This window comes from Sander vitreus, chromosome 6, assembly GCF_031162955.1.
Source record: "Sander vitreus isolate 19-12246 chromosome 6, sanVit1, whole genome shotgun sequence".
NCBI lineage: Eukaryota > Metazoa > Chordata > Actinopteri > Perciformes > Percidae > Sander > Sander vitreus.
In genome coordinates, this window is record NC_135860.1 from 3,612,696 (window position 1) to 3,626,088 (window position 13,393).

Below are 13,393 nucleotides of genomic sequence, written 5' to 3' on the forward strand. Positions count from 1 at the left end.
ATCTTTTGTGTTGATGCAGTGCGGCCCCCGCATCGCCCCCAGTCTCCATTCTGTAAAATCATTGGGCGATGGGCTGTCAATCACAGAGAATGGCGCTACTAATAGCATCCCATTGGCTCTACGTGACCCACTACTGCTCGCCTATTGGTTACTGTATATGTCAATCACAAGTAGGAAACGCCCCCTTATTGGTGACGTCACATCTCGTAACGCCATTTTTGTTGGGGAGCAGTCGTGTCAAGAAAAGGAGGATTAGATTTAGTACAGGTATATCAAACGGTGTCTAGTGTATTCATCTCCTCGAGTTGTCCGCAAAAAGGACACTTGCTTGTCCATCACACTCACACAATGTCGTCAGAAAACCTGGACTCGGACACTCAGGTGGACTATGAGGACGAAAAACAGGTGGGTTTTCTGACTGCTGTCTTGATGTTGTTGGCTAACCACCGAGCATGCTAGCTAGAAGTGGCTAGCATCAGCTAGCACAAGTGAAGTGTGTATGCCCAGCGCTGCACCAAGGCAGCGGGGGGTTACTCCTGAGAGACATGTAGAGCTACGATAAGCTGTTTCTGTGTGTTGAAAATGTTTGTTTTTTTTGTTGTTTTTTTTTAACGTAGCTGCCTCACCATACAGAGCTCATTGCCCGTCTGTTACTTTGTTTTGTCCCTTGCCTTGTGTCATTGGCTGGCGAGTCCACAACAGCTCGGGCCTCATTGGTCTGTCCTGGAGGGTCTCAAAACGTGCCATGCAGGGCCGACTGTCTCCAACGAGAGACATACATTGATGGTTTCACTCGGTACACTTTGAACCGGTGAAAACACATGCATTGGAAACACTCATGTCTTCGTCCTGACTTGCACATGGCTTGAGATTCTTGATGGTCTTCGCCTGACAGTGACAACAACTGCAGTGTGACACTGCTTCCGCATTTACGCACAGTATCACAACAACTGCAGCGATGTGCACTCCATATAGTCATAACACTTGGACCAATGCTTAATCAAACATCTGTTGACATATTGACATCAGTATGATTAGTTTTTCTCAGCTTCACAGGCCTGCAGTTACCTTGTACTGCTTTAATTTGCTGTTTGATATTGTATAAATCACACGATTTGTTATATTTACGGTAATTCACGTCATGGACTTCAGAAATTGCTTGTGTTTAAAAAAAAAAATCAACAATACAAGAAGTATAATGATAGTTGATTAATATTGATTTAATGTGCAGCTCTTGTGCCTGATTGGCTGCCCAGCAGGTTAGAAGTTTCAAATTCAAAATCAGTGTTGACAAAGCTGTTGTTTTTTTTATATACTGAAGCTTGAATGTGTGCCCATACCTAAATACATTAAGTTGCAGTAAATGGTTATTGTTTTGACAAACGCAGCATTACTACAAACTTAAATCGCTCAAAATATGTTTGTGTAAAATAAAGGACACATTAGGGCCTCCGCTTTGCCAGACCTTCCTCCACAGCGCTGCATAGGACGGTCTGGCTAGTCCACACAGAATTCCGGGATGGGAAAAAAACGTGCTCTGGTTTATTGGCATTTCTGTAAAATCGTCACTGGACGAAGCAACGATGCCGCTGCAAAATTAGCCTCTGGAAGGAACTTGTTTTGGTGGAACATGTGTACGTTCAAAAGTTGTTTTAGTCGTGCAACAGAACAGCAGTCAACCTGAGTCCTCATGAATTGAGTTTAATTTTCTAAAAACACCATATTTTTGTTGTAGTGAACATTGCTCCAGCTCCTCTTTTCCCCCTGTGTGTTGAGCTCTCTGTTTTAGTTACAGAGTGAGGCATCACACTTCTGTTCCATCTTTGTTGGGAGTCGAACATGCGCAGTACCTAGGTAAGGACTACTAGCCAGTCAGAAGCAGACTATGAGGGCGTGCCATGCTAGCAGCTAGGCGAGCATTATAGCACGTTTGTCTCTGAAGTAAAGGCTGGATTACAACAGAGCTGTTTGGAGCAGTTTGTGAACAGTGTTTTCTGTTGGAGATGGTAAGTCCCTTTGGGTGGACTTTGGGCTTTTTCACTTTGTAAACCTATAACATGCACACAAAAAAAAAAAAAAAATATATATATATATATAATATCTCACAATAAAGGGAAAAAGCATAATATGAGCACTTTAAAATTCCCAACACAAAGAAAGCGTAAGGTAACGGAAATCCGGCCGAAAAGAAGACATACGGCGGGATTTCCGTTCGGCAACGAGCAATTCCGGAAGTGGAAGGTCCTGGATATAGACTAGGCCCTCCTCAAACCCTCAGATCCAAAAGCATAGCACTGCTTAACCCCCCATAACTTTATTTAGGTTTTCTTCAATATTGTTTGTAAAGATACCAAAATGCATCGTGAAGATAAGTGTAGAAGAGTAATAATACTCACTTTGTACTCACTGAAGTGTGATACAGCTTCAATGAAGCACTGGAACAAGCATATACAATATATATTGTCAAATAGTGTTAAAGAAATGTGTCAAACTTTGACACAACCTAAAGGGATTAGATTGAATGTCGTACGGGTCTCCACACTAGTGTTTAAAACTGTCCTGCACAAAGAATGTGTTGTTGGATTCTGCAGTTTCCTTGCATTGCGGCCGAATATAGTAGCTCATAAATTTCTCGTCATGGACCCAAGTGAATCAGCACAGTCGGTGCCACACACACACACGCCCCCCCCCACCCTCCTCACATTTTATCGCTGCCCCAGCAAGCTTTGCAGGCTCAGTGCCCCATCTGGTCTGCATGGTGGAAGTAGGTCTACGCTGTGTGCTGCTCGCTCAAGGATAATGTCCAGGGAGTACATCAATTGCCTTTGGAGTTTGTCCGCTATAGTCCTACCTGCACTTTACACCTACTGTTTCCTGAGGTAGATATAGCGCACAGTCAAACACTTCAGTCAAACACTTGTTTCATGCTGTGTACAAAAACAAGGTGTGCCCTGGTGGCCCAAATTACTGGCCTCCGTGTCTACCTGACAGGGACCCGTTTGACAAGTGTTAGTCAGTGGCACCAGAAAATACCTGCATTGTCTAAACCAAATGGCCACCTCGCGCGTCTGTGACACACCGTCTGGGGGGGGGTGTCGTAAGAGCCGCAAAGCGCTGTCAAGTTATTGTTTCTTGACCTCAATTCCCATACTTTCTCACAGACGCGGAACTACAAAACCCAATGAATTCACACAAACAGAAGACAGGGAATCATGATATGATAAACATTATTAATGGCAGCCAAAGTGTGACCCTCACAGGTAGCAGAAAACAAGGTTTGTTATGTCCTCATTAACGTGCTTATCATAAAGGGGCGTTTCAGAATTAAATTGTTCTTAAAGTTCTCAAATGTGGGATGTTTTTTTTTTTTTTTGGCTTTACAGTAATAGTTGAACGTAGGTATATTTGTTGAACAGGACTCAAGAGTTCATTCTTCATCGACTAGTATTTGCTTTAACGGATACATGATGCTCTTGTGCACAAAATCCCTGTAAACATGATTCCCAAAGAGGGCAAGATCTGCGTTTGTACCCAGCTTTGCCCTCATCCTGAGTTATTTCCTATCAGGCATGATGGTATTATGAGAGACTGTAATAGAAGAACATTGATGTTGTTCATTTCATACAGCAGCTTTTAGCCCACTTTACAGCGGAGGTTTTTAAGAGCAGTTTTAGTATTTTTGAGGCATGAAGTGGCCGCGTTTATCACAATAGACTTTCCTGAATTTAGGGGTTTGTGTATTAGCAGCATTTTTGGAATTGTATGGTGACCATAAATGAGTCGCTGTTCCAGTTGTGCTTGCCTTTTTCTAAAGATGCATCAGCTGACGCTTTGAAGAGGCCCTGTTTTCTACAACGGAGGAGTGTTTTTATGTCTGTCTGTTGTTGTCGTCGCCACAGGACTCCCAGGAGAAGAATGCAAACCCCGTGAAGTCGGAGGAGGCCAAGCTGAAAGCCAAGTACCCCAGCCTGGGCCAGAAGCCCGGCGGCTCAGACTTCCTGATGAAGAGACTACAGAAAGGGGTAGGTCACCAGGGGTTGTTTACTACATAGTCGCAGATGAGAAGAGTGGGGAGACAGGATTGTGTCTCAGATTTGGTCCCCGCAGCAGGCATCTTTCTGTCAGCAAACCACTGAATCTCTACCTGCTTATACACAACGTGCTGCCTTTGGTGTGAATGCCAAACACAATTGTGGGGAGGGGGGGGGGAGGTTTCAGCTATCAGGTCCAGCAGGTTTTTGTTCTGTGATCAGTCCAGCTCCCAACACGTCACTGTCACTGAAAAATCACCTTGGAAAACTTGAAAAAGCACTGTTGGAGAAGCAAGCTTCCTTGCATTCATTTTCTCACCTTCTAAATCATATTGAGATTTGTGTTTTATAGCTAGGCTACAATGGAGTTTTTATTGGACAACATGTTTATGTCATTTAAAACACGGCCGATACATGTTATGCCTCCCCGTCACAACCAAAGAGCAAGGGCTTCTATGTAGAGCTGCCATTTTGTAGTCCTTTTAACAATCCTACACAGCTAAATCCATTGTAGCAGAGAGAAAAATAATGTCTCCACCGACTGAACCCCAGTAGACCAAAATACAATGCAGCCACATTGGTGGCATGTCAAATACAACCGCCTGCTTGACAGATTATTTTTATTTGTAATTTGAAAAGCAGGGCAGTGCACACACAGGCATCGTTCTCTCCACCCTCTCTCACTCGTCTGGAAAAAATGTTGCTCTCTCCACCTACACGTGCTGTGTATGTTACAGAAAACTTCCACCTCTGGAGATTGAAAGTCATTCTGGGAAATCACTGACTAGGAGTAGGAGTAGCCGAGGCAGGCTAAGAGGCGGGCCGAAAAGTAAATTGAAGTACTTAATCATCAGAGACTTCATCAAAAAATTAGAGAATTTGTTTTTTATGGCCGGGTTGGCTCAGTTGGTAGAGCAGGCGCACATATATCGAGGTTTACTCCTCGACGCAGCGGCCGCGGGTTCGACTCCGACCTGCGGCCCTTTGCTGCATGTCATTCCCCCCCTCTCTCTCCCCTTTCATGTCTTCAGCTGTCCTTCGGAAATAAAGGCCTAAAATGCCCGAAAAAATTTTTTTTTTTTGGCGCTTGAATCTGGACAATACAACACTCCACTTGGTCATTCCATTAAAAAGTTAAATAAGTGAACCCTTTCATCTTCTGTTGTTAAAAGAATAGATTATTGTAATAATGACATAATCCCTCCTGTCTACTTTGGTTTTGAAAGTATGCCTTCCAAATGTGAAAATCCACATTCTTAGTGTTACAGAAATGCATCCCAGGGAATTTACATACTAAAAAGACTTCAACTGTGAAACGCATCGACGTAAGATGAATAAAGAGCACAGTGTGTTCCATGTGGCGAACCATGCACACTGTCCCCAACGATTATCCTGTTCATACTCGATACTCGTACAGACCACCAAGCCCGGCTCGAGAATGCAACGGGCGTAACTCACCCTAAACTTTGGAATACATTTTTTGCACAAAATGAGGTCTGTGAATCTTGTCCTCCATCTCTTATATGGGGATTGCATTAGGAAGGGTCCTCCACAGGGTCAGTATGGACAGCAGGAACAGTAACAGGGACTGATAACTCTTTCAATGTACATATGAGCATGTGAGTATTGTTTTAAGATCCATGTTTGTTTTTGTTTTTTTGTTAATTTCTTTGCTTAACTGAAATCAGTAAGCGGCCTGTCTCTAAAGCTGTGAGCACCCTTTCTGTCTCTTCCCCCCCCCCCACAGCAAAAGTACTTTGACTCAGGAGACTACAACATGGCCAAGGCCAAGATGAAGAAGCTTCCCGTGGCAGGGCCCGACAACAACCTGGTGACCGGCGACCACATTCCCACGCCGCAGGACCTGCCCCAGCGGAAGTCCTCCTTGGTGACCAGCAAGCTAGCCGGCTAGCCTCCATCATACCTAGAAGCACCTTCACGCCCCCCCCCCCACCCCCACCCCACCCGGGGCTCCCGTCAAATGTCCCTCCTCCTCACCCGCGTCCCCAATATGTCCATCCCCTCCCCTGTCTTCTGTTTTTATCCCAAGGCACCACTGGCTTTAACATGTCGGGCAGAGTTGTAGAAGTTAAAACTCCATTTGCTTGTATGTGGGTGGGGCGGGGTGGGAGGGGTGGAGGTTTAGGTGGCCCATGAGGTCACAGCCTTCTCTGCCTTCCCACCACGCGCAGCTCGGGCCCCCCTCTGCGCACTCTGCTCTGCCGCCTCCCTTATGTCTTGGTTTTCGGTGTTCCAAGATGCATCACAGTAGGTGTGTCATCGGGCAGGGGTTGGATGGGGTGAGTTAATGCACTTTGTAGTCTGTATAGTATGCTTTGTTCTTTTTTGCATCCTAAATGACACCAAAATAATGCGTGTAAGGGAGTTAGGAACCATGATCGCTGCGCGTCCCTTGATTTTTTTTTTTTTTTATGTTCCCTAGCTATGCTGGTGGCTGGCTTCGGCGGGAGGGGTTTGAATGATGTATGTGAATAATTGCTTGCATACCAAATCTGTGAGGGGCAGCTGCCTCTAGCTCTTGAGCATTCACTGACATCACATTGGGAAATGAACAGAGGCTTCCTTTCATCTCGTCCTTCAGCCACCTTTCGTCGAACAAAACCCGAGGTCATCTGCTGCAGCTCGGCCAAACAGGAATTTTGAAGCACCACTTTTCCCCCCCCGTCCTCTCTGCTAACGTTGCTTTAATTCTTGACTCCCGTTGCTCCTGTTCTCTCTAAATATGCTGCATGATTGTAACCTGTAACAAAAAAAGAAATTGAACATGTTTTTTGTTAAAAAACACGGGAGTGGGGCATCAGCTTAGTGATAGGAAGTATCAAAACAAACACACGGAGCCCTGAAACGTCCACAGTCGCACTTCCTTCCTTCCTTTTCCTTTTCGCTGTCCCGACAATCTATGTACACACACTCCTGGAAGCAACCCAGGGCAGGAGCCAGCTGAGTATATCCTTGTATTATTTTTATTGGCTGGGGACCTTGCCAATCTCTGAGTTCAGTCTTAGTTTGGTTGCTGTTGGGGTGCATCAAGACGTGTGTTTACTATGCGCCTAAAAGATTTGTGGGTGTATTGAAGCATCCTGCATAGAGTATATTCTTCTGTAAATAATACACAACCATGCACGTAATTCGTGATAAGCTTGCCGCTTTGAGGACCAGACCGGCTAACGTGCCCGAGAGAAATGGTAGTGCTAAATCGACTCACTTACATCCTGGGATTTCTGGCTTGGAAGTTACAGTATATGCTTTACCAACGGAGCCAAATTTGGTACTGCAGCTCTCAGGCTCCGAGGCCGTGGGCACCCTCGTCTTTCCAATGGGACTGTTGCTATCCAATCATTGGGCTCACATCATCATGTGACGAAGCAGACTGCAGCCCAAGCTGGTCTGGCTCACGTGGGTGTTTGGATCTCATTGGAGGTATGAAAAGTGATGCGATGTGACTTAACTTGCCAGTCCTCCTTTTGAAACGTGCATCCAAACACCACTAAAGGTTTTAGGATTTCAGTGTAACAAGCGAACACGTGTGTTTTGACTAGACGGCCATGTCTGATCACAAAAGTTCAATTTGAAAAGGCAAAAATAACCACAGTCCTAGACTTCGTAGTTGTGTCCCCACAATGGCACACGTCCTGTGAAAATAGCTTTTAGACATTTTGGGACAAACCAAAACAATTATTCTTATTCTAGCTGCTTGTTAAAGCTAAACATTGTGTTGATTTCTCATGTGTTCTTTTAACACTTTATATATATATATATATATATATATATATATATATATATATATATATATATATATATATATATATATATAGATAGATAGATAGATATATCTCTCACAGTCAGACGTAGTGGTTCCCTTGACACCTTGCCTTCTTTGGCAATTGACATTGTGAAACATTAACTTAAGTAAAAGAATAATACTACTTTGCGTCCCTTAAACCTTAGCTGGAGTATAGACCTGCTTTTCCTACCAGCGCCACGTAGAACAAAGTGTTTTCTCCCCAAACTGACATACTACACAGACTGACCTTTGATCTCAGGGGTAGAGGGTACGCAGCAGGCAGCCCGGTAACAACAGGTGTCAGTCCAGCTCCCAAGATCGCCATCGGGGGCTTAAAGTGGGACTCTGCATGCCTGCAGGATGCACTCACTCCAACACTTGGCAAAGCAGAGAGAGATTTTATAACAAATGGGGCGGGGGGGAGTGTAAGCGCACGCTCTGCGCTTGAATCCCACCTGTTAATGTGGTTCAACCTCTGAAAGGGGGGAATGATGCGATCAGCAAATCTGCGGACCTTTGAGTGTGTGCCGCCCACACGTTCGCAATTTTGAACTTGACGCCGGCGCTCGCTGAGAATCGGCCTCCTTGTATAAAACTGCTTCAGGGAACCTTCACAAATGCACACTCCACCACGTAGGCTAGGTGATAGGGTGCATGCACCATCACATTCTCCACCTCCCTTTTTCATTAAGACTTTAAAATGTGTCAAACTTAGCAGTGGGTGAAAGAGAACTGACCTGTACGTATGTGCTAGTTATGGTGTTGTATGAATGCACTGCTTTTTTCTCTGTTCCAGCCATTGTAAATAGACTTCAAAAGGAAGGAAGGGAATTTTTTTGCATTGTATCCCACCTGCTTTTAACTCCCTCATAACCTGAGCTGTTTTCTGATTCAATGGTTCCTCTCTCCTTTCAGTTTAACACTACTTCTGCTCTGTCTTAGTGAATTGCAGAGACTATGTGAATCTGTATCATATGAAAATATGTGTAAATGCTGCTGACTCAGTCAAAGACAAATCTAAAGAGATGTTGTTCCCCTGTAAAGGACACTTGTCCTCTTGATTCTACCAGTCCGACTCTGTTCTCCCTGAGTATCTCTGTTTCAGAGTCCTATAGCGCCTGTGGCAAAAATCGACTGAGTTGATGTCAAATCTACCACTTCATTTGAAGGTGCATTGTTGAATTTGATCCGGCCCGAGCCAGAAACGTCTGGAACGCTTTGTCCCTCTGGTTGACAAGAACAGACCATTTAGCATCATATTGTTTTTTAAAAGCCTAAAGTTTCATGCTTTAAAAAAAAAAAAAAAAAAGTTTGCTAAAAGAAATGGGTGAATGAGCTACAACATGTTCTATGAAACAAGCGTGGACAGGAGTTCTTGAATGCTACTTGACGTTCGGCTTTGCACAGAGTGGTTCAACGAGAGGAAATAGCAGGGTATGTTTCAGACCCAACACACAGGGTGTCTCTCGTTATAAACACACGCCAGAATGTATAAAGGAATGACTGTGTGCTCTGAAGTACTTTTGTGCTGCTTTTACCTTATCTGTTTTCTTGTTGTTTTGCAAGTAAATGTTTCTTTTTTTTTTCTCTCATGTGTTCTCTTACTGCATATTAAGTATATTTCAGCCTAGCCCAAGATAACTGCAGGGAAACCAGAGGCACCCTTGTTTCCAAGAAAAAAAATAAATAAAAATAAGGGTTTACATGATAAAGAGGATGACTGGAGAACACTTTAAGACTTCAGAAAGTACAGGAATACTTGGAATGTTTCAGTTGTGTGGGAGTAGGTGAGAGGATTTTTGTCAGTATTTGAAATAAACTTTTACATTAATAAGATTTTCTTGTTTTTTCCAATGATGTTAGGTTTCCACTCTTGTACCATTGGTGTATTTGTTGGCACAACGACCAACATGACACACATGGAAAAACAAAAAAAAAAAAAGGTTCCAAGTTGAAGAGTACTGTAAAAGGCTGAATCTGGTGGGTGGAAAATTGGAATTGCTGAAAGGAGAATTCCCTCCCTCTGACCACTAGGGGGAAGCATCATCATGTATTTGTTTATTTCCAACATGTGGCTCTTAGTTGAAGACAGTTCTGGCAATTTCTAGCATTCCTAACATAACATGGAAACTTTTAGTTGTGTAGAAAAGCAACAGAATATAAAAAAGATCTCACAGACTGGGATGACAAGAACCCTACTGTTGTTAAACTTGAGGAAAGGTTATGTGTGCCAATGTGCAGGACAAGTGGCCATAAATGTCAGATATATATATTCTCTTCTTTTTTTTTGCAATTTACTGCAGTAAATAAATGCCCATGGAGCCTACAGCCAGGGCTTCTTTTTCTTTATTAGTCATTAAAGGATCAGTGTCAGAGTGAGATCCAAGTTTGCTGTCATTTATCAAAACGTACATTTAGATCAAATGGCTTTACTGATGCCGCTATATAGCTGCATAACACAACTGCAGTTATTTGAAATAAAGTTTCTAAAATATGTCAATGCCATGGTATAAATGGGAAACCTCTATTGGTTTAAACTTTACTTAAAATATAGATTAAGCAACTTCAGACACGGTTTATTATGTTATTGTCACTGCTATTACTGTCGTTATCTTTAATAATCTTGCTGATATTATGATCGAGTGTTTCCGGTAATGCTACTTTCATTTTTGATCGTGGTCATGGAAAAATACAAAAATATCCCACAAATGAATCAATCTTAGAGACTTCTTGCTTCTGCTCATATTTTCAGCTGCAAAATCATCACGACGAGTCCTCCTTTTTCTTCTTCTTTTTGTAAACATTTAAAAACTAGATCGAGGCAGGTCTTGGGTTCTTTTTAGGGAAGTCGGAGTTGTGACGTGTGACTCACGCATGGTTTGTCAACGACGTAACTATATAAAAGATCACTCACTTCCGTTCCAGTCACTTCAACACGGCCATGGACAAGAAGTGAACATTAGAGGAAAGGCTAGCTTATTGTTTAATACATGCTAGTAGCATATCCTACCCTATTTTTTTACGGAAACAAGTAAGCGTAACGTTAATTTCAAAACTCAAGAATCCAAATGAATATTATTCCGGCGAAACGGACCGCGTTCAACGTAACGACCGGAGTCATGAGCTGTTTTATACATCCTCAAAATGGAGTCGTGGAGGGACCAATTCTCTACGGCTCAAGAAATTCATCCCCGCATATTGCAATGGGCTCATCTAAAGAAACTCGCAACGGAAATGCGGGGTCAAACGATACCCCGAAACGACCGAAGAACCTGGTAATGAACGGGTATGTAACAAAAACCGTCCGGGAGGACAGCGACGAAACCGAGAACTGCTCGTTGCCGTGTACTCCGGAGCCAGACAGTGAAATCGACGTCTCCAGTTCCCCGGCAGGCGACGCAGTCCTGAAGAACGACACGAGGCAACTCATTGACCGTTTCCTGAGAGACTTTACTGGACTTTCGAAATCACAGTGGAATGAAAGCCGAGCACTAACAACAATGAAAAGAGTTGTGGAGGACGTTTTGGAGAAACACAGATACGCATACAATGGTAGGTAGTGACACGTAACGTTAGCTGTGGGTTGTATTCAAAGACGGCTGTTTATATCCGTGTATCTACAGCTACAGGCTGTTTTAGCTCCCATTTAATTCTTCACAACACACACCGTGTTTGAAACTGTTGTTTTGGCATGTAGGAGCCATTTTATTCTCAAGGCGTGGGAACAGTACTCAAGTTAAATTAAAGTCAGCAGTAGTCTAATTAGTACGTTGTAAATTGAGTTGATAGCCACGCCTACACTGATACGATTTAACCTTGTACAAGCCATATTACTGACCCATACTTGTGTTTTCTATATAGGCATGATCAACAAATTGTTATTGGATGAAAGAACGGATGACGCCAGTTTTGTCAGTGCAGTAGCCAAGAGCCTCTTTGCAGACGGAACCACCAACTGGGGTCGTATCGCCAGCCTGGTGGCCTTCGGGGCAGTGGTGTCACAATACCTTAAGGAGCGGGGCAGGGAGAACTGTGTGGCGCTGGTGGGACAGGAGATCTCCACGTATTTGCTAAGCGACCAGCGGGACTGGCTGGTCAAAAACAATGCCTGGGTGAGTTTATGACTAATGACAGGATGTAGGTTGACTTGTTGCATAATTCGTCTTAATTGTGCAACAAAGCCTACATGTATTTGTGCCTCTGTGCTTCCACACTCCAGATTTCCATCTTATGTCTTATTGTTTTATTCTTTGGTTTTCAGGACGGCTTTGTCGAGTTCTTCAGAGTAGCAGACCCAGAGTCCACGGTGAGGAACACACTCATGGCCTTTGCTGGATTTGCTGGTATTGGGGCGACACTGGCCCTGTTGATCAGGTGAATTCTTTTTTTTTGGACACTCAGAGGCTTATTTTCACATGATGGATGCTTCGTCCACTTTTGAAATTGGACTTTGATGGACCTGCACTGCTCATCAGTGGTTCCTTCTCTTTTTTTTTTTTGGGCTCCCTTCCAACCCCCCCCAACTGCAAATACAAGCTTTTGCTGTTGATGTAAATGGATGGACTTTACTGACTGCATTCAACCTTCAAATAATTAGGGCTTATTTAAATTACAGAGAAATTTTATTTTTCTAATAAATGTAAAATGTGTTTCTATGCAAAATTAAAGTTAATGGGCAGTCAGTTGACCTGATTTTTGCTTAATTGTTGCCTAATTATGTTTACTAGCTTTTTCATAATTATATCACAATTTCCTGGTGGTAATGGTGTTTAGTAAGTAAGCCCAGGTCAAAGCAGGAAGGGGATGCTGCATTTTTCCATGTTATGCCCATTTCCATAAAGCCCATTCATAACCCTCAACCATGGGAGGGGGAGGGGGATTTGCATGAGTGTAGCTCGGCTTCCTGGTTATGAAAATTGGATCTGAACTAGGAGACACGAAGCAACCACATGCAGGACTTTTTTTTGCCTGGAAAAGTTTGATGTTGGAAGGAAATGCACAAGGACTGAGTTGGAAAGTGGCAGACTGGGCTGGTCGACTGCACCAAAGCTGACGGTAGTTGGGAATGACATTGCCCCCCAGAGAGAGGCAACAGACAATGATAATCATACAGATCGTGTTGTAAGCTAACAAGTCTGTATAGTTGACACAATAAAAACAGAAATTCACATGGTGTGACCTTTTTGGATACTGTCTTACTGTGAAGAGAATTTAGCAAGAGCTGAAGACAGAGGTTCCATCTACACTCAATACTGGTTCTGTTGCTCTGAAATGAATCTCCTCGCTCTAAACTTAAATTGAACGCCTCTGCACTCGACAGCCTTTTGATGTTTATTCACACCACAACCCCAGACGGGCTGTTTCCTAGAAATTTTGATGTGGCTGTGGCAGCGTCTCAATTACTTTTGAGCACTCAGCTGCAGCCACACTTTTGCAAGATGCTGCGTGTTATCTGCAAAGAGCTGGTGCATAACAGCTGAATGCACCAGCACCAGCGAGATTGTGAAACTGGGTTAAAAAAAAAAAAGTTCACAACATCCTCAAAAGTTGCATAACA

The 13,393-nt window shown here is 43.4% G+C and overlaps 2 protein-coding genes across 2 annotated transcripts; both read left to right on the plus strand.

The window, feature by feature from the left end:
* Positions 1 to 202: 202 nt before the first annotated feature.
* On the plus strand, positions 203 to 9,672 carry ensab (endosulfine alpha b). The gene is made up of 3 exons (XM_078252123.1): positions 203 to 405; positions 3,900 to 4,022; positions 5,779 to 9,672. The coding sequence occupies exons 1-3, from the start codon at positions 349 to 351 to the stop codon at positions 5,941 to 5,943; spliced, it is 345 nt and encodes a 114-aa protein (XP_078108249.1). The 5' UTR covers positions 203 to 348; the 3' UTR covers positions 5,944 to 9,672.
* A 1,078-nt stretch (positions 9,673 to 10,750) lies between these two features.
* Positions 10,751 to 13,004, plus strand: mcl1b (MCL1 apoptosis regulator, BCL2 family member b). The gene is made up of 3 exons (XM_078252122.1): positions 10,751 to 11,388; positions 11,698 to 11,948; positions 12,098 to 13,004. Exons 1-3 carry the CDS (start codon positions 10,905 to 10,907, stop codon positions 12,212 to 12,214), a joined length of 852 nt encoding a protein of 283 aa, XP_078108248.1. The 5' UTR covers positions 10,751 to 10,904; the 3' UTR covers positions 12,215 to 13,004.
* Positions 13,005 to 13,393: the final 389 nt, after the last annotated feature.

Excerpts from the sequence above, each read along its gene's own strand:
- mcl1b (XM_078252122.1), top strand. The coding sequence starts at position 10,905 with ATGAATATTATTCCGGCGAAACGGACCGCGTTCAACGTAACGACCGGA. Across the intron at positions 11,389-11,697 it reads ACACAGATACGCATACAATG|GCATGATCAACAAATTGTTA; the intron begins GTAGGTAGTGAC and ends TTTTCTATATAG. Across the intron at positions 11,949-12,097 it reads TGGTCAAAAACAATGCCTGG|GACGGCTTTGTCGAGTTCTT; the intron begins GTGAGTTTATGA and ends TTTGGTTTTCAG.
- ensab (XM_078252123.1), top strand. The coding sequence starts at position 349 with ATGTCGTCAGAAAACCTGGACTCGGACACTCAGGTGGACTATGAGGAC. Across the intron at positions 406-3,899 it reads ACTATGAGGACGAAAAACAG|GACTCCCAGGAGAAGAATGC; the intron begins GTGGGTTTTCTG and ends TCGTCGCCACAG. Across the intron at positions 4,023-5,778 it reads TGAAGAGACTACAGAAAGGG|CAAAAGTACTTTGACTCAGG; the intron begins GTAGGTCACCAG and ends CCCCCCCCACAG.